The sequence below is a fragment of the Syzygium oleosum genome, unplaced genomic scaffold (genome assembly GCF_021117445.2).
Source record: "Syzygium oleosum isolate NSW1041296 unplaced genomic scaffold, Sole_v2.1 Sole_v2.04, whole genome shotgun sequence".
Lineage (NCBI taxonomy): Eukaryota > Viridiplantae > Streptophyta > Magnoliopsida > Myrtales > Myrtaceae > Syzygium > Syzygium oleosum.
Genome location: NW_026607488.1, coordinates 1,621,695 through 1,640,336, shown reverse-complemented (window position 1 = coordinate 1,640,336; position 18,642 = coordinate 1,621,695). Strand labels below are relative to the sequence as shown.

The window sequence follows — 18,642 nt, the reverse complement described above, 5'->3', positions numbered from 1 at the left end:
TCAATTGACTTTATGAATGCCTTCATCTTATTCTTCCAGACACTATATTCCTTGCCATCGAAATATGGTGATCTATTATTGCTCTGTCCTTCAATGAGCCCTGGAGCACCAAAGCTAGCTATGCAGATCGTTAGCTCAGAAGTAAAACACTTCAATAAATGAGCAACCTGCTCTGATACCAATTGATGTAGCTAGCAAGGATCACCTAAAGGGGGGTGAATAGGTGATCTTAAATAATTTTTGATAATTTATGCGGAAACAAAACAAATCACAGAAGAGTCTGAATAAAATTCAGATTCAAGACAGATTGTATAGACTGTGCTCTTGATGTGCAGAATGTAAAGTAAGAGATGAGGGATAGAGAATCGCACACAAGTTTATAGTGGTTCGGCTTATAGCAAGCCTACGTCCACTCTCCCACGCGTGACACCCTACGGGTGGATTTCACTATGTAATCAAGAGGAATTACAACTTCGAGTGTTAGCACTCTTGTGTATGATAGGACTCTCCGTCTCACACAATCACTCTTACAAAGTATCCCTCAAGATCTTAATGTTTGGCTCAGAAAGATAAGACAAATGATCGGAGTATCTTCAGACTTTGGACTTGATGATTCTTGATTTTGTTCTTCCTTCTGCTGCTCGTTGATCTCCTTAAATACTCCTCCACTTCCAAACTAACCGTTGAACAGCTTTCAGAGGATCATCTTCCAATCTTCACGTTAGACAGATTTGTATAGAAATGATTGAGTAGCCGTTGGATGACAGATTCTGAATCCCGCCGATTCTGGTCGCCCATACAATCAGAATCTTGGTTTTCATAAGTAGAGCTTTATCCGTTGTAATGCATGCTTGTCGTAATCTTTGATTGTCAATCAATTTGATTGAGATCAAAGCTTTCCTTCTGTGAAATCCATACCAGATCACTAGCTGTTATGTTTCGTTCTGAATTCTGCATGTGAAGAATTTATGCGTCTACGTCTGCTTCTGAAAAATTTCAGCTTCTGCATCTGCTTCTGAAAATTCCTCCGTCTGCGTCTGAATAATTTCAGGGTCTGAGTCTCAGAACTTAGATTATGTGGGTCTGCAATAATGTATTTACCAGCTTGTAAAGTCTGAAAAACTTCCTTCTAAGCTTCCAGAATATACATACCTGGAATAAATTAGTTCAGAATAAGTATCAGATTTATAATAACATGGAAGGTTTTGTCAACTTCAAAATCAATAGGAGTTTTCCTCAACAGAACGAACAAAGAGATTGAACAAGGTGGTTAATTTTCCGACATACATGTTTGTCCGTCCTCACTCACCCTACTTTCACTGACATGGAAGTTGAAGAAGCAAAAGAGGAAGAAGAGGCATAAGAACAAGCTGATTCAACAATCTAGAACAGCGGGTTGTTGAAGGGGTTGAAGGACAAGAATGCCTCCTCAAAGCCACAACCGAAAAAGGTATTTAAACCATACTACAATAAAATTGTTCAACTATAGGCATGTCGCGACCTCCCCAAACCGGTCTCACCACCTAACGGATTTGGCTAATGGATTACTAAGTTAAACCTAGCTCGAGCTCTCTCAAGCCCATACTAACTCGCGACTTAAGGTTACGTTTAAGTTATTAACAAGCAAATCAATTTCATCTAGAAGTCATCACTAATCAGTTTTTAGTGAGTCGATTAGACACCCAAGTAAAGCATGGGAGAAATACTTCACTTCTACGAACCAGAGATTCAATGAGTACAGGGACTTGATTACACTAATTGATCAACTAGTGCCCTTTCGGTACCTAACATTGTTCAATTACCGCCTAACGTGTTTACACTAATTGGGAGTCTCAAAATTCCATTCCTAACCAAGCTAGGGAAAGCAACAATCAACACATGAATCCAACATGCATAATCAACCACATGCAAGGTTAAATTAAACGCGCAATTCAAAGTGTGTGAATCAAGCAAGGTGCAATCAAACATGACGCTAATCACACAAAGAATCCAAAAAGGGGCAAGAAAGGCCAATTCCAAAGCCCAAACAATATTTTTTATTTTTCGGATTTTTTGGAAATTTTCTGATTCTTTTAAATTAATTTTCTGATTTTTTAATTTTTTTAATTTTTTAATGTTTTTTATTAATAAAATAAGCATTCCGGACCGGGTCCCCTGACGGGACCCCCCTTTTTCTATTTCTTTTCTAATTTTTTTTATTATTTTCCCCCTTTTCCTTTCTCTTTCTTTTCTTGTTTCTTGTTTCTTTTTCTATTTTTTTTACTTTTCTTCCCCTTTTGGACGTCTTCTCCCCACTCCCCAGGACGTCTTCTCCTTCATGGACTCGCCGAGAGTTCACTGGAAACGCCCTCTTCAACCCTCGCCGAGACCACGTCGGGCATGCCCACCGCCGGCCATCGGCTCAGGCCACCACCGCCGGCGACGGACGCTGGCCTTACGTCGCCACCACCGGCCAACACCAAATCGTCGGCCACCGTATTTCGACCACTAAAAACTATCATGCCGCTTCCTTCTCCGAATCAGTATTTCTCAAGCAAGAAATGTTCCAGCAGAACGAACACGCATATGCACATTGACACAAAGAAGAAAAGACCGACTGAAGCGGCCTCAAACCGCCGGCATCACCAGCGATGAGAAGCTTCCAGGCGAGGGGGGAGGTGGACACATTGCCGACTCGAACCGGAGTTAATATGCCACCAATCAAAGAAATCACAGAGAAAACACAAAGGCAGACACCATTCGACAAATATGAGAACTAATCAAGCATAAAAATCAATTCCAAGCACCGATTCCACAAAAAATGATTCGGACCTTCATTTAGACATTTCACCGAGCATGTGATGTGCGAGTTCAGAAAAATGGTCTAGAGTGAGATTCAATGCGATCTTTGGATTAGTTGTGATGTATAAGGATCTAGAAATCCATATCTCATCAGAATATGGTCAGAGCTTTCAATGAAACGCTAAAAAAAACATGACCAGATTTAACGTTCTAAGGTTGTACTGTCCCAGTGGGGCATTTTGTCAAACATGTGAGGTGTGGCCGAAAAATGAAGAAACAAGCTCGCTTTTAGCAAAATATGGCCTATTCTCGGTGTGAAACGTTTAAAACAGCTTCTTTGAGTGTCAAACGAACACGAGCATCCATCGACGGGGCCGGGCGATCAACGAATAGGCTCGATGTGCCCGGCACCCAAGAGGCAGGGGAAGGGGATGAAGACCTACCTGGTTCACAGCTGACTGAGGTGACGCACTACGGCTAGAGGTTCGACGGCGACTCGGGCGACCCTCCGGCGAGCAGGCGAGGCTCTCAATTCTCTGACTCCCCTTAAGTTCTCTTCCGGTCTCTCTCGAATTCTCTCCTTTTCTCAAAAACTCCCCCGCCTGCTTCACCCCCTCTGCCCTTTTTTAGTGTGTGTAGAACGTCCCCTTTTGGTGAATGGACTGCACGGTCAAATAGAGAGAGAGCCCTTCATGTCAGTCAAAGAAAGAAGAAAGCTTCTTCTTTTTTTGTCATTTTCTTTTTGACTTCTCCTTTCCCTTCCTTTTGCTTCTCTTCCCGGGAGCCGCCACTCTGGACGTGTATTCCCCGAGAGAAAGAAGATGGCCTTCCCCCCTTTTGTCTCTTCTTCCGCTCTTCTCTGGTTTCTTTCTTGCAGAAAATGTGCAAATCAATTTCTTGTGTCCTTTCTTCCTATTTCTTCTTTTGTGAAAGTGTGCATGGAGACCAATGGGGAAGCATGCCTGTCTACGGGGAGGATAGCGTCCCCTTTTGTCTTCTCTCTTTTACTTTGTCTTTTTTCTTTTTTTAAAAAATTTTTTTATAATGATTTTTTAAATAAAATAAAAAAATGAAATAAACTAAAAGGAAAATATGTTTAACTAAATTCTATTAATGCAAATGCACCTAATATCTATGTGCCATGTAATTTAATGAAAATATTTTTGCTTAGGGGTTCAAAATTAATTCCTAGTTTTTCTATGCACTTAAACTTTAAATGACTAGACAAAATTTTGGTGTCAACAAGACATTCTTTACTAAGGAATGTCATTGAGAGATCATTTGCAGCATTAACGAATCGCTTCTTCATTTTGAGACACATGCCTTCATTTATAATTCGAAAGCAAGCACATATTGTAATTACATGTTGTGCTATCCATAATTACATCCGTGATCAAGATACGAAGGCAAACAACTTTTCCATATATGGAGTTCCGGAGTACCCATTTGGACCTACACAAGATGAGGTTACAGACGATACATTGACCGACGAGGGAACCGAGATGAATATGCTTAGAAAAAGTATTGCCAATAAAATAGTAAGGGATGACAATATGTTGGAGATTACACGAATTTCTGTTCTAGAAAATAGAAATTTTATGATGTTATAAAACGAATTTTTGTCTCGGGAACAGAGATTTTGTGTCACTATTAAACGATTTTCTCTACTCAAAAACTCGTCCAGTGAATATAATCTATTTTTTGACAAAAATTATTCCCAAGAATAAAATAGTTATCATTTATGCCTTTATGTGCCTCATGTAGTAGAATGTAAGGGTGAGCATGAGTCCAGGGTGAAACCGAACCGATGAGTCCTGTTCGATTCTCTATCCCAGGGAGGGAGGTTCCGGTTCTCGGTTCCATTTTTTTAGGAACCGCCAGTTTTGGTTCGGTTCCTGATTCCCATAGGAATTGGAACCGGAAACTGAACTGGGAACCGAGAACCAGGAATGGAACCGAGAACCAAGAACCCCCAATATCTAAAATCCCTAATTTTTTTACTACTCCTCACTTCTTAGCTCTTAAATTATCATCTCCGTCTGCATGCTCATTACTTTACTTAACTTGTCATGTAGAACATTTCCTAAGGTTTGTTTAGACCTATGATTTATTGTGGTTTTGGAGTACCCACCATTCACATGCTCATTGCTTTGTTTAACTTGTTATGTTTGGGTATTCATTGTCATTTAGTGAGGTCAATTGTTTTCGTAATTCACTCTTTCAAGAAACATCTTAAGTTTGATGGTTGCATAGTTTGAACCATAGTGATAATGGATGGTAGAAGGAGAAAAGAAAAAATTGTAGTTGCAGTTGCAAATAATCAATAGATGACATTTCAATTTTTAATTTAAAACTATTATTAAATTATCAACTATGATTATTGTTTCTTTGATTTTAAGTGGTCAGAGTTTGGAACAAATTTTCATGGATGTTTGAGGATCAAAAACTCATTTTTCTTTCCTTTTTCCTGCTTCCCATTTTGTTTGTAGTCCTAGATATGGATATTGTCTTGATCGACATGCTAATCCCTCATGAATTCTGTTGCGTATCGATTCACACAATAACTTCTCATTTTAATTATATTTAGTTTAATCGTAATGCTAGAAAAATTAGTCTTTTGTATATTTTTTTTATGAATGATAAACTTATTCGGTATTATTGCGTTCATTTTCATTTTGTTTAACTAAAAATGAAATAAAAAAAAAACTGTTGGACCCTGGAACCTATAACAGGGTAGGTTCTAGGTTCCAAGTTCCGACAGGTAGGTTTTAGATTCCAAAAGATGAGGAACCTGTACTCGAGGGTAGGTTCCAGGTTCGAGGTGAAACTTATAAGGAACCTAGAACCGAGGTGAAACTTATAAGGATTCTAGAACCGCTCATAACTCCTAGTAGAATTACTTCTTCAAACCACCTGCGTATAGAAGGCCCAATAAGCGGATTTCGAATGCCCAAGCCCATGTAGAAAAGCCCAGTTTCGTCCTCTGCGATCGCGTCTTCTTCTTCCTCTTCGCAGCCGGTGAAACCCTAACCGCCATTGCCATTTTGAAGAAGAAACCAGAGACCAAAGACGAATTGAGACACCCTCTATTGATTGGCGATGAGCCCTCGATGATCACTGGACTGATAACTAATTTCCGGATTCATCTAAATTAATCGGGCAATTTGAATCTTCAGCAAATTCTTTACTCCAACTTTAAATTGAAAGATCAGAAGCTGAATCTGATGGATTCAAAACCCGTCAGCGATTATGGTGCTGCTCCAAGGAAGGTTGGTTCATGCCCTTCTTGGGTTTTTTTTATTTATTCATTTGATATTTGTTATTTTCAGCTAAATGACAATTGCATTGGCTGGGGATGGTGTTCCTTGTTTTTTTTGTTTCTTGGGTAATGAATGTTTTGTGCTGTGATGTTGCAGGTGAGATTTGCACCTAAAGCTCCTCCAGTTCGAAGGCCAAAACCTGCTGTTGTCAAGACGTATGGAATAACCTTTCTGGGTTTCATGGCATTGCTCATGGCATTGCTTTACTGAATCATCAAAGCACTTCAATTGATCACAGCCTTGTGTTGCTTCGCAGAGAAGTTAGAGATGAGGACGACGACGAAGCGAAGGCCAAGGACTTGCTCCGGCACTTCAATGTGCGTCTACGTTTATATCACTCTGTTTTGTCGACGTGCAGTCTCTTGTGGATGTGTTTAACTATTTTGCATATGGGTTCTTTCTGAAACTTGACTTTTGATGTCATTGATCACAGGAAGGTATCTTGAAGGAGAAGCCCAAATTTGAGAGAAAAGGTGCATCTTTTATTAACATTTCGTATTATGGTTTCTGATGATGAAAGTGTTAGCTGTGAAATGATGCGATGCTTGTTTGTGTTGGTCGTCATGACCGTGGCCTTTGGAGATAGATAACAGAGGAAAAGAACATAGGAAGAACATACATGTTAGCTAATGGTGTTCGGAAATCCCGTAAATATTTGCTCGTGTTTCGTACTTCATAGATGTGAATAATAGTGAACTTAGAAGTACATTAGCATGACCTAGACTTTTGCTCTGGATTGCTAATTCTTGCCTTCTATTGCAATTTTAGATCCTTGCCATATGTCCTCCAATGAAGGAAGAAATTTAACATTTAGCCATCAGAAGTACTAGTGTATGGTTTTGCCTTCATAAATAAATGAAAGCATTTGGTTATGGAGGCTTGTGGATTTGGTTACATTGGGTTTTGACTTGTGGATTTTACAGTGGCTCCATCGCAAATTGCATTTGGTTATGGAGGGACTTCAAGTTCGTTAAAATCATATCATGCTCAAAGGGATCAAAATAATGTTAATTCATATCAAGGTTCAACTTCTGACTCAAAAACTTAGCCTCCTCCATGCTTACTTAAGCTGCAATTATCCTTTCAAACTTATTAGATTCGTGGTCTTTATAGGTAGTTCCAGTGGTCCCGGCCTGAGAGGGGAGAAAGAATACAGAGAACCATGGGTTGGTAAATCATGCAATGACATGTTTCTACTTGGTTAGTTGTTCAAGAATTAAAGTTTCTTTTCTTACTTAACTCTTTGGCAGGACTATTACAGTTACTATCCTGTAACTCTTCCTCTAAGGAGACCATATTCAGGAAATCCAGGTACACTATCCAGTTTATTTCAGTTGAAAATTTACAACTCCTAATTATACCTTTATATCCACTGGCATAGTTGTGGCTTTTGATATGTCACCATTTTTAGTTCACAAATAATTAGCACAATGTATTGATTTTGTCATAACTCCAAAATATCTGCAACACTGTGTTTTTACTTGCAGAACTTCTTGATGAAGAGGAGTTTGGGGAGGCCTCAAGTAGTGTGACTTATGATGAAACTATACTAAACTCAGCCACGGAACTTGGCCTAATGGTTAGTATTTTGATGAGTAAAAATCAACTGGGATCTGAACTAGTCGTAACTAAGGAAAGTGCCATGACAAATGTAGGACAGTCAGGATGACGGAAGTTTGGAACCTAGTATGTTCTTTATTCAGTTACCTCCAACAATCCCGATGGCAAAGCGTTTGACGGCTGCAGAAGGGAACGAGACAACCGAAAGCTCAACATCCTCCGAGGTTTTGGGTTGCTCGGAGAAAAGCTGCAGTTTGGATGAGTTGTCAGCAGGGTTGATGGGTAAAATGCTAGTGTATAGAAGTGGTGCTGTCAAGCTCAAGCTCGGTGATACTCTCTACGATGTGAGTACTTTTCAGAACCCACTTCATATATCATTTTGTTTCTCAATGCATGCAGAGGGACAATGTTCATGCCACTGATTTTGAGCATTAACTAATACGATTATATCGCAACTTTTTTCTCCTATTGAATCATCAGTTAAGACCATTATGGTCTTGAGGGGCAAAAGGATGTATGCTTATCTTATATTTGGGGTTCGGTGTAGGTATCCTCGGGTTTGGATTGTGTGTTTGCTCAGGATGTTGTGGCCATCAACAAAACAGAGAAGCACTTCTGTGTTGTCGGGGAGCTCAATAAGCGCGCCATTCTGACTCCAGATGTGGGCTCAATATTAGATGGCATGAATGAATTATGACCATTTTTCCTTCATTCAGGTACATTTTTGCAACACAATAACGCGTGAGCGTATGATTAAATTTTGTAAACGTGAGGTTATGGTGTTGAGGTGGGGAGTTGAATTGACAATTCCCACAATAGTTCGGCTGTGAGTGAGAGAGGTCAAATTGCTCTTGTTGTCCTTCAGCTTCCTTTTTTCATCACGTAGACAATCAAGTTTTGTTCTTTCCCAATCAAAGGGACAATGTCACTCTAATTGAAGAGTCTATGACATTCAGCTTGTAGGCCCAATCACCTATCCTGCTTGTAAGGCCCAAAAAACTTAGCAAGCAAGAAATGAGGACATTGGCAAAACTTGTCTTCTAATGCTGGAGAAAGACATGAGGGAGCATTAAAGGGGAAGGTAGGTCATGTGACAGCTTTATTCGTGTACGTCGACGCCACATAATTTTCATGCTTAGGTCTATGCTTATAGAGCAACTCGCGACCCGAATCTTGCCACAACTAAGGGCAGGTGGTGTAGCGGGCACAGCCAGTCCGGCTCAACCGGTCTTTGAGATTGGTAGATAGAGAGAGAGTTGGAGAGAGAAGGCGGATTTGTCGATGAATAGAGAAATAGAGAGAAGAGATGCTGAGGACATTATCAGTGACCACGATTAAGACTGCAATCGATTCCATGGGGCTATGGTCATTGTCAATGTTGAATGATCTTTACTTACCATATTGAGGAAAATTTGTGTATTTGGGACTGCAGTTAGCACTGCCGTTTACCAACTTGGCATGAATCTGACCCAAAGAAAAAATAAAATTGCCACTAAACAACTGAAATACCCGCCAAGAGAGGGACTAAAATGATAGCAAGCCGCACATGAGGGTTGAAATGAAAACGTATATAATAGTGTGGGATCAAAATGAGAACTTCCCCAAAGTTTAGGGACGAAAAGTAAAGTTTTTTCCTTTCTAGATCTTCTTTTGACGCTATATCCATTGGTCAGTTCTATTAACCACTAATGATAAGTCTAGCTCCAATAAAGTAAATCTAATTATTCTAATTATTTTTTTATCATATCATTAAGAAAGTCAGAAACAAAATAACAAAAGTTACAAATACATTTCAGGCAAAACTCCAAATAAGAGCTTGAAATGGGATCTTTTCTTAAAAAAGAGTCCAAAATGAACATTGTTTTAAATAAGGAGTTGAAATGGACGAGTCAATTTCCCATAAAAAAATGAATTGAATAAGTCAATCTCAAATAAAGGCTTAATCACGTCGGCCGAAAAAGGCTATTATTTGAAGCAAAGTCCACTTTGCGCCTTTATTTAAAGAAATCACTCTACTTCGGAACTTTATTTGAAACAAAATTCACTTTAGCCGTCATTTGAGAAATTCACTCTACTTCGGACTCTTATTTGAAAATTTCTCTACATTTTGAAAAACTACGGTCACCAATTAAAAATCACCATTTTACAGAAAGAATTTGTAAATTTGAAAAGATGTATGGTGATTCCAAAGTCGTTCACCTGCGAATTGGCAATAGAAAACGAGCAGAATTGGTGACATTGTTGGGACCCATTTGAACGGGGGCCATGTTGTAATAAAACCCTTGTCCTACCGTGCAATAATGCCAATCTTTCTCGACCTTTCCATTGCATTGATTAGTGACATACACCACACCCACACACACAACGGACCGATCATTTAAAGGGTCAGAACATGATGCCTCCTCAACGGATGCAGAGACAACATCTTTCAACGTCAAAAACGTCACCATCGCGCCAACATGAAACGCTTCAGAAGAGCCAAGAGGAACCAAAAGCCAAAAAGGACGGAGGGAAAGAGAAAACAGAAAGTTGCTGTCAATACCAAGTAATAGTAGCAGCAGCAGCAGTAGTAGTCCTTGGATGATTCCTCTAAGGTGCCTACCAGATTTTATTGCCAGCCGCCTTGAATCATTATGCATTTGAATTATCCTAACCATCGCAAGGATTGTTGCTGTCCTGTTGTCAACGAAACGTAGGCTGTCGATTTCTTTTACTATGAATGTGGATGCTGGTACAAAGCAAAGGGCTATGGTTTGGTCCATCCTCAACGAGTATATTTTCGCAAATTTGACATCTAAATAGGGGTTACGTTACATAGCCTCGGTGTAGAACGCTGGCTCGTTCCTGCATCTTTCCCTCTCCTCGCCTCGGTCAAGTGCGGCCCTCTACTCGCCGCCGCCGTCGTCGCTACTCTACGGCCGCTGAGGCTATCGTCGTTGCTTTATCAGTGATCATTGTCGTCGTTCTCTAGTTCGTACTCTTCGCGCGTGCGCATGCGTTTTGTTTGTGTGTGAGAGAGGAACCACAAAAACGTCGATGGGGGGCGCATCTGAACATTTATCGGTAACGTATGACAGTGGCGGGGACGGCACGCTGAAGATAAGGTTAGGGGCACATCAATCGTATGCCAGAGAGACAGAGAGAGACACAGATTTGTGACTAAAGTTATATACAAAAAAAAAAAACCAGTTGTGCAAGAGATTACTATACCTGTATTACATGATATTCGGGAAGTGCAATTCTGATGAATTCCATCCCATTGATAAAACATTTGGAAGTTAATTTCGCATCTAAAGAAAGTAGGAAGTCTCCATCATTTCTTCTTGACCATCATCTTAGGCGAGTTTTGCGAGCAGGAAGATTTTTCTTATCGGCATAAGGATATTATAAGTGCCAAAAGTTTCGTACGATGCTCACTTTAGTGTTAAAAATTTTCGCTAGCTCACTTAAGTGCCAAATTGGAAAAAAAAAACAATCACTTAAGTACTTTCGATGAGAAAATCTAGCCGAAAATATAACATAGCTTTTATAATAAAAACTGTAAAATGAGTTGGCTTTTTTTTATATTAAAAACCGGTCCATGTGAACATCCGAAACGCCGTGGCATGAGCCGACATGGGTAGCTTGCCTAAAGCGGCGCCGCACGACTCCCGGGAGCAAAAAAGACGTCGCACGAGGAAATTTGGATGGTAACCTGTTATGAATGAAGATCAATGAAGGATTCTAAGACTCTCGCAAAGATAATGCTCAGCGATGACGAAATCGAGCGGTGGAATCACTCGACAGAGGTTCTTGGCTGCGATTTAAGGTTTATATTTGGGGCAAAACTTAAAGACAATGTCGTTTAGGCAATAATATGCTGAATGAGCACGCCGGCGAGCCACGTCAGTTGGAGATATTAATAAAATATGGTCATGTCAGATTTCCAGCAACTCAAATTGGAGCTGATACTTAAGTAATATTTTTTCTTTAAAAGTGGTACTTAAGTTATCCGAAAAAAAACTTTTGACAATAAATTGAGCGTCATACGTAACTTTTGACACTTTTAATGTCCATTTGTCCTTTCTTATCAATATCTTGATATTGATATGAATTAGCATGCTTTTCACAGAATTTACGATACGGAATCGTGGGGTGTGTCCAAGTTCTGATCCAGGATATCATCTACATTATCATTACATACAAAAAAAAAATGGAGAATAATGATTTTATGGTTGAAGATCATACATTGCAACAATGGCAAAAGGGGTAAAAGATTTTTTTTTTGGCACCTAAGAAAATCTCAATCGCGTAGTTGGCTCTGCAACTGACAATATCTTCTTTGTTAATCATTTTCTTATTCTTGATTTCTTAAGACTCAAATGTCATCATCGCAAGATTACGGTGTAAATAATTGAACAATAATGTCGCAAGTAGTTTCTTTACTCTTGGCCAAAATTCAAAACCGTCACTCTATTTCAAAATCGGTCTCTTTTATTTATTTATTTATTTATTTTTAAATATAACGTTAGTTCTTCAGTTAAATTTGACTGCCGTGGTGTGGAGTTGGCTAAGTTGGATAATCGGAGGACACATGTCGCATTTTGATTGGCGCATGTGGTGCTGATTTGACTAATGTGATGCCAACGATGCTAATTTTTTTTTTAAATGGAGAGAGATAATTTACTAAACACCAAATCAACAAATATATATATATACATATATATGTATGTATATATGGAGAAGAGTTTCTCATCCTAGACTATGTTTAAATGCTTTACTGCCAAATACAGAGAGCATAGCTTTGTAATGTATCCTATAAACAAGCGCTTAAGTGTTTTGATCTGAAGGGTCAAGGCTTTAACAAGAATATTTTTATTTTTGAGAGTACTTCATCTAATAAGCTCGTCGAAAACCTAAAAAAATGGATCTCATCAAGATGATGTGAAATCTTGTTGAAGAAAGCTGTGCAAAAGGGGACATGCGAGTAAGTGGCTGAATTCAATTTGGAAATTGAGAATTAGTGGAATAGGCAGCGAAAATTGGGGAACTCCTTGCGAGCTCGTCGGAGATGAGGAGTTTCGCCCTGAATGCCAACATCTATGTCTTCTGCGCATCATCGCTCATATACTCTCTCCTTGGGTTTCACCATGGCCGCAAGCCTCGAAGCTCGCCAAATCTCCTACCTATGGGCCATAGCGATCAAGCTCTGGGCTCACAGCCGCTCTGGCCGCTCGAGCTCCGGACCTCGCCAAACCTCGTGCTCATGAACATCATGGTCAATCAAAGTATAGCCAAATTTTTCAACTCGTTAACGCTACCCTAACGAATTTCTTCTTCTAAACAACTGGGGCACAATCAATAACACCTTTTAAAAGATGCACGAACACTTGACCAAAAAAGAACACGTATAAGCATATGGTTTGAAATTTTCGAATCAAAATAGAGGGACCCTCCCTGATGACATTACGCCAATAATTAACGACCCCATCTGCCAAAATCACTCGTACTTTTCTTTTGGGCTTCTAGATGTTCTTCCACATTCGTATCACCATCACCATAGCTGTATAAAGCGTCTAATAATCAATCAATGTCGTCTTAAATTAATCACAAAGAGATCAACCTTAATATAAATTAGATTCTTAATCACTACCCCCCGCCGCCCCAACCCACCCCCCTCAAATGATTTTGCCTTGATGTAGGCGTCCCCCCAATGAGCATGTGCTGAACTTTATTATTTCGCGAAGAGACAAGACGTTGAACGGTTTGAATAAGAGGACCAAGGACCAGGAGGTGGTGTTCCCCCGTGGCACGTGCTGGCCATCATTGCAAAGAGTGTTTTCTTTTATATAAAACACCTGCCCCCCTGTCCAATGACATTGGAGTTAGGTTTCCTTTTGTTTTCTTCTTTTTTGGCTCTGCAATCTAGATACCAATCCCACTGCTCTGATGGAGCACGTACTCTGTCATTGACGCGCTTTTGGGTCCCAATCTCATATTGGACTACATGTAAAAGACTAGGTGCAAAAACAAAAGCATCCAAGGCTCCATGGTCTTGGGACCAAAGATAACCTGGCAAATATAGACTTGGGTTGGTCCACACTGAAGTGCAGTAAACGATGACAAGGCTGCGTGAATCTAGGATACCTAACGCTTGAAAAACGATTTTCATGGACATAGAAAGTAAACGTACAAAATATATCGTCGTTGAATTTAGTTCTCGGTCATATATAACAAAGTCTTTGTCATCGAGAGTGTTCATACCCTAAACGGGATTTGACTCACATAAGTTGTTAGACCTATGATGCCTACCGCGTGTTCTCGATTATGCATCTCTAAAACCATGCTCGATGGTTCGCAATCTTGAAACCGCGCCAGCTAAGAAGGAGGGCTACGTCGTCTCCTAATCGGATTCTTCCATGGCTTGGCTTGTGCGATGAGGACATTCAATTGGCATACCCTCTTGATGGTCGCGAAACGCGTCTACGATGCTAGCCCTAATCTAGCATTAGCTCGAAATATAAACCTTATGTAGTTAACTAGTTATGAACTAATTAAAGCTAATGAACACCTGTTATGAGTAATCATCTTCAAGATAAACAGTATACCCTCTTGATGGTCGCGAAACGCGTCTACGATGCTAGCCCTAATCTAGCATTAGCTCGAAATATAAACCTTATGTAGTTAACTAGTTATGAACTAATTAAAGCTAATGAACACCTGTTATGAGTAATCATCTTCAAGATAAACAGTATACCCTCTTGATGGTCGCGAAACGCGTCTACGATGCTAGCCCTAATCTAGCATTAGCTCGAAATATAAATGGTATGTAGTTAACTAGTGATATACACAAGTCATGAACTAATTAACGTTATGGGGCACCTGTTTGAATAATCACCTGGGCATATATCATGTAGACCATCTCATAGCATGAATTCCATAATGTTTCCGTGGTCATTTTTCAAGGTCTTGTGTCGGCATTTACTGAGCATCTAGCCCTTAGGTACATGTTATAATGAATATCTAGCAGCACACTTTGGTGGTATGGTCTCCATGGGATTGGGGGGGGTGGTGTGGTGTGGCGGAATAAATAATACAGATATCATTTTCACAATATGTTTAGGGTTTTGCAGACGATTAATATGGACCGTGAATGTAGTTTTGAGAAAGGTCATCTTCTTAGGCCAGGTTCGATTGTTTATAATATATGAAAGAAGCCGACCATGTGTGGTCTCATCTACTCCAGCGGCACGTTCTTTTGACTGGAGTACAACAACGGAAGCTACTCAGAATATTTCTAGGAAACATTGGGAGATTAGGTGGGATATTTTGCAGATTTTGAACTAATATGAGGACATCGAAGAGGCAAAAGCGAAGCGGAGTAGATGAAGATTTTGTACCTTTGGTAGATTTAGAATATTAGAGTTTGACATTCCCTTTATTTTAATTAAGTTAATTTAGTATATTTATTTAGTGTAGAATCTTTGAATTTGATGTTTCCGTATTTAGTTTTAAATTGTAGTCATGATGTCTTATTTGATATTACTAGCCAAGTTTTCTAGTCTTGTGGTTTTACACGTATAAATATAAACTTTATTTTCAATGTAATTGAACTTGTCCTTTGAATTAATAAAAAAATTGTGAGATTATTTTCTATGCACTTTGTGGGTGTACTTATTCCGGCATGCGTTCCGCGAGTGTTTACTCGTACTTTTCCTTATCACTGCGCGTTTGGAAGAGTGAAAGAGTTATGTTGATTTCAATAATTTTTCAGTTCATTATAAAAAAAGAAATTCGATCGATGTTAAATTTTGCCTTAATAAAGACTAAACAAAAAGAGAGGGAACCAAAAACATCTTTAGGTTATTTAACTTTGAGAATTATATCGTTTCATCTAATATGTTGGTAATCCAATGAGAGAAAAGTATGCAAGTCATATGAATAAGGATGGGTAAATTCGTGTGAGAGTTAATAAACTTTAGGCGTTTGTAAGAAAAACAAACAAAAGTCGATGAAATATGCAAAAGGTTGATAAATTAAAAGATAGTGAGTAACTCCAATGATGGTTGGTAATCCAAAAAAGAAAAGCTGGTTATTTAATTAGAAAAAGAACTGATAAGTCATTCAAAATAACATCGGTAAATTCATATAAATGTCTGTAAATTATAAATAAATTGCTTGGCAAGCAGATGATCAGCAAAAAGAAAAAAAATTACCAACAGTTTTCTGACACTTACTGATTTCTTCAAAAATCTACTTACGATCATCCCATCTAGAGGCATACTTATCTCTTTGGGTTATGGAATATCTATACTATATAAAAAACCAAATGAATATCAAAAGTCATAACACGTTCTAAAGTTTCCATACTTTTCCCTTTTGGCCGTAACCACTAGACAAAAGGGTACATAAAAGCTTAGGATTAGAGGTAATCAAGGTTCCTCCTTCTGCAAAAACGTGTCACTTCATCTGACCCCATTCTTTTGGTGGGATACGTACCAAGACAGACGAATTGGTCAACAACCCACTGATGCATCTCTTGGTAGGTCTACTCTGCTAATCATCGATGGAGAAAAAAATTTCACAAGTTCCACTAATTCCCAATCATTGTTTGTGTATCAGTAAAACAATTGTTGCAGCAGTGGAACTTCTATACTCCAATTGAGATCGACAGCGCTAATTACGAAAGAATGCTCACCGGCAGTGGACTCGATAAAAAGTACGGTATCTATGCACACTTTTCCGGTCGCCTGTCAATGCCCGCAAACCTATAACTTTGGCATCACATGCACTCTCATTTGTTCATCAAGCTTTTGCCAAAAAAGACCTCCGTCACAAAAAAATTTATTTTCCTATTTAAAAACTATGCTAAACCCAATTTAGACATTATACATCATTATGAAATGACAGATCGCCTTTTCTTGTTATTACTTTGTCGGAACAAGTTTCAAAAGCAATGGATCAGAACCACAAGTTCCAAAACCTCAATTATTAATTGTGGAGTGACCATGATCCCTCTCCATTAGTTTGAAGTAAGATTGTCTTGGCACGGGGTCGATTTTCACCAACGTCTCTTTGGCACGCTCCTAGCACGATTTTCCCCAACACATACACGTGAATTCGTAACTATTTCTCATGGCGAATATAGAGATTGTACTGGCACATACGCTAAATTTTCCTTCGAATGTGAAAAGCAGGAAATCAGGCATAATAGCTGAACTATCATGTAAATTTCTAACGAGAAATCAAAGTAGAATGGCCAGCTATGCTGTTCACCTTTATTATCTAGGTTTAGGTTATAGATTAGATTCACCTTGGAAAAATTAAACCACAATACTTCTAGTTGACAAAGCTGCGATGCTCATGTGATACCCTCCACCAAAGTCTTCTCTTTTATTTTATTTTCTGCAGTTGCCACTGTATACATTGCTACATACTCTATAGAAGTCCCTCTCCTTATTCAAATTATTCCACTTGACAGCCATTCCCCTTTATTGCAATCGAGAAATGGGGAGAGGGATTGAAGATTGGACCCCACATTTGCTTGATCATGAGCACACCCACTGAGGTTCCAACTCTGCACCAGCTCCTCTGAAAACATCATCGCTTGTTCGGAAGAGGAATTAGAAGAAGTTGATGAGGTATTATTGTAGGAGCCATAGTTGCAACAGTCGAAGCAGCGAAACTTGTCCGATAAGTCGGAGTTCAGGAGTTCCGCCAAGTCGATCTCGCCTAAATCGAAGTCCATTGCTAGATGATCTTCTCCACCAGCGAGACACGGTACTTTGCCATCTGCATTTTTGTTTTTCGCCATGGGCACGGCATTGGTCTGGGTGGCCGTGTCGGTGTCCAGGCAGCGATGTTGTTGTTGTTGGTGCATGACTTGGGGGCGGGCTTGGGGAGGAGTGAGGAGCAAAACCCTGGAGCACTTCAGGGCCTTGGTCCTCACCACTTGGGTTGCTGGTTGAGAGTTGGTTATGATCTTGGACTTCATGATCTTGGTCTCTTTCGTTGGCTTCGGCTGGTCTTTCACCTTCTTGCTCACAATGGTGTTCCAGTAGTTCTTTATTTCATTGTCTGTTCGCCCTGGGAGCCGCCCCGCGATCAGAGACCACCTGACCAAAGCAAAAACAAATCCATGTACAGTAATTATCACCTTCCGGAGGATTTTCCACTAATTCTCAGCATTACAAACAGGAAGGGAATCAACGAAGAGCAATCAAGGTCGATACCTGTTGCCCAGGAGCTTGTGAAGCCTGATGATGAGCTCCTCCTCGTCCGCGGTTATGTTGCCTCGCTTGATGTCGGGTCTCAGATAATTCAACCACCTGAGCCTGCAACTCTTGCCGCATCTCTTCAAGCCTGTCTCGGACAAACAAAGAAAAACACGGTTTCTCGTGAGGCTTTCTAGGAATTTACCCAGACGACCCCCATGAACATTCTTGATCATCAAGCCCTGTCTCTACTTCCAGAAAACCAAAGCGAATGCGCCGGTGTTCTTACCTGCTTTCTTGGGGAGGTTCCTCCAGCCTCCCTCGCAGTGGGCTCGGATGTAATCCGTGAGAATCCTGTCCTCCTGAGCTGTCCAGGCTCCTCTGTTCAAGCCCTCCTTCTCGCAGCAAGGGCTTCTTCCCATTCTTGTGCTAACTCTTTTGGCTTCGTTGCGCGCGCGCGCGAGTATCGAACCAGTCTCTCCAAGTGGGAAGGAAAGAAACTGTAGCAGTTGTTGGGTGGACGTACGTGTTTTCTGAGTCTCCGTCTCCTATGCTCCCTCGGATCTTGGACAGGCCCGTACTTATAAGCGTAGCTTGTTTTTTTTTGGTTTTTTGTTGGTAATTCATTGCATCACGTATATTATTAGGAAACTGAGAAATTGTCCCCACCCCCAATTGGCGTGGTCCCCCATGCCTTTAAAATCAACGTGCCAATTTTTTTTTGTGGATATTCAAGTGGGTCGTCTTCCATTAGTTATCATGGGACCATTTTGATTGCGCAAATAATA

General features: G+C 39.9%; 2 protein-coding genes across 5 annotated transcripts; one reads left to right on the top strand and one right to left on the bottom strand.

Moving 5' to 3' along the window:
• The first annotated feature begins 5,729 nt into the window (after positions 1-5,729).
• On the top strand, positions 5,730-8,607 carry LOC115668253 (DNA-directed RNA polymerase III subunit rpc4-like). 4 transcript variants are annotated; one of them, XM_056310506.1, is made up of 10 exons: positions 5,730-6,050; positions 6,198-6,256; positions 6,358-6,418; positions 6,535-6,574; positions 7,025-7,123; positions 7,215-7,267; positions 7,352-7,412; positions 7,589-7,680; positions 7,757-8,005; positions 8,242-8,607. In XM_056310506.1, the coding sequence occupies exons 1-10, from the start codon at positions 6,006-6,008 to the stop codon at positions 8,356-8,358; spliced, it is 876 nt and encodes a 291-aa protein (XP_056166481.1). In that variant the 5' UTR covers positions 5,730-6,005; the 3' UTR covers positions 8,359-8,607. The 4 variants fall into 4 exon arrangements, with proteins under 4 accessions (XP_056166481.1, XP_056166483.1, XP_056166482.1 ...); XM_056310505.1 differs by having other exon boundaries at positions 5,735-6,050; positions 8,209-8,607; XM_056310508.1 differs by lacking the exon at positions 7,589-7,680 and having other exon boundaries at positions 5,731-6,050; positions 7,363-7,412; positions 7,762-8,005; positions 8,209-8,607.
• An 8,299-nt stretch (positions 8,608-16,906) lies between these two features.
• LOC115663217 (transcription factor MYB1-like) lies at positions 16,907-18,418 on the bottom strand. Its single transcript, XM_030585237.2, has 3 exons — positions 18,144-18,418; positions 17,873-18,002; positions 16,907-17,755 (listed from the first exon to the last, which is right to left on the bottom strand). Exons 1-3 carry the CDS (start codon positions 18,274-18,276, stop codon positions 17,101-17,103), a joined length of 918 nt encoding a protein of 305 aa, XP_030441097.1. The 5' UTR covers positions 18,277-18,418; the 3' UTR covers positions 16,907-17,100.
• Between the last annotated feature and the right edge of the window lie 224 nt (positions 18,419-18,642).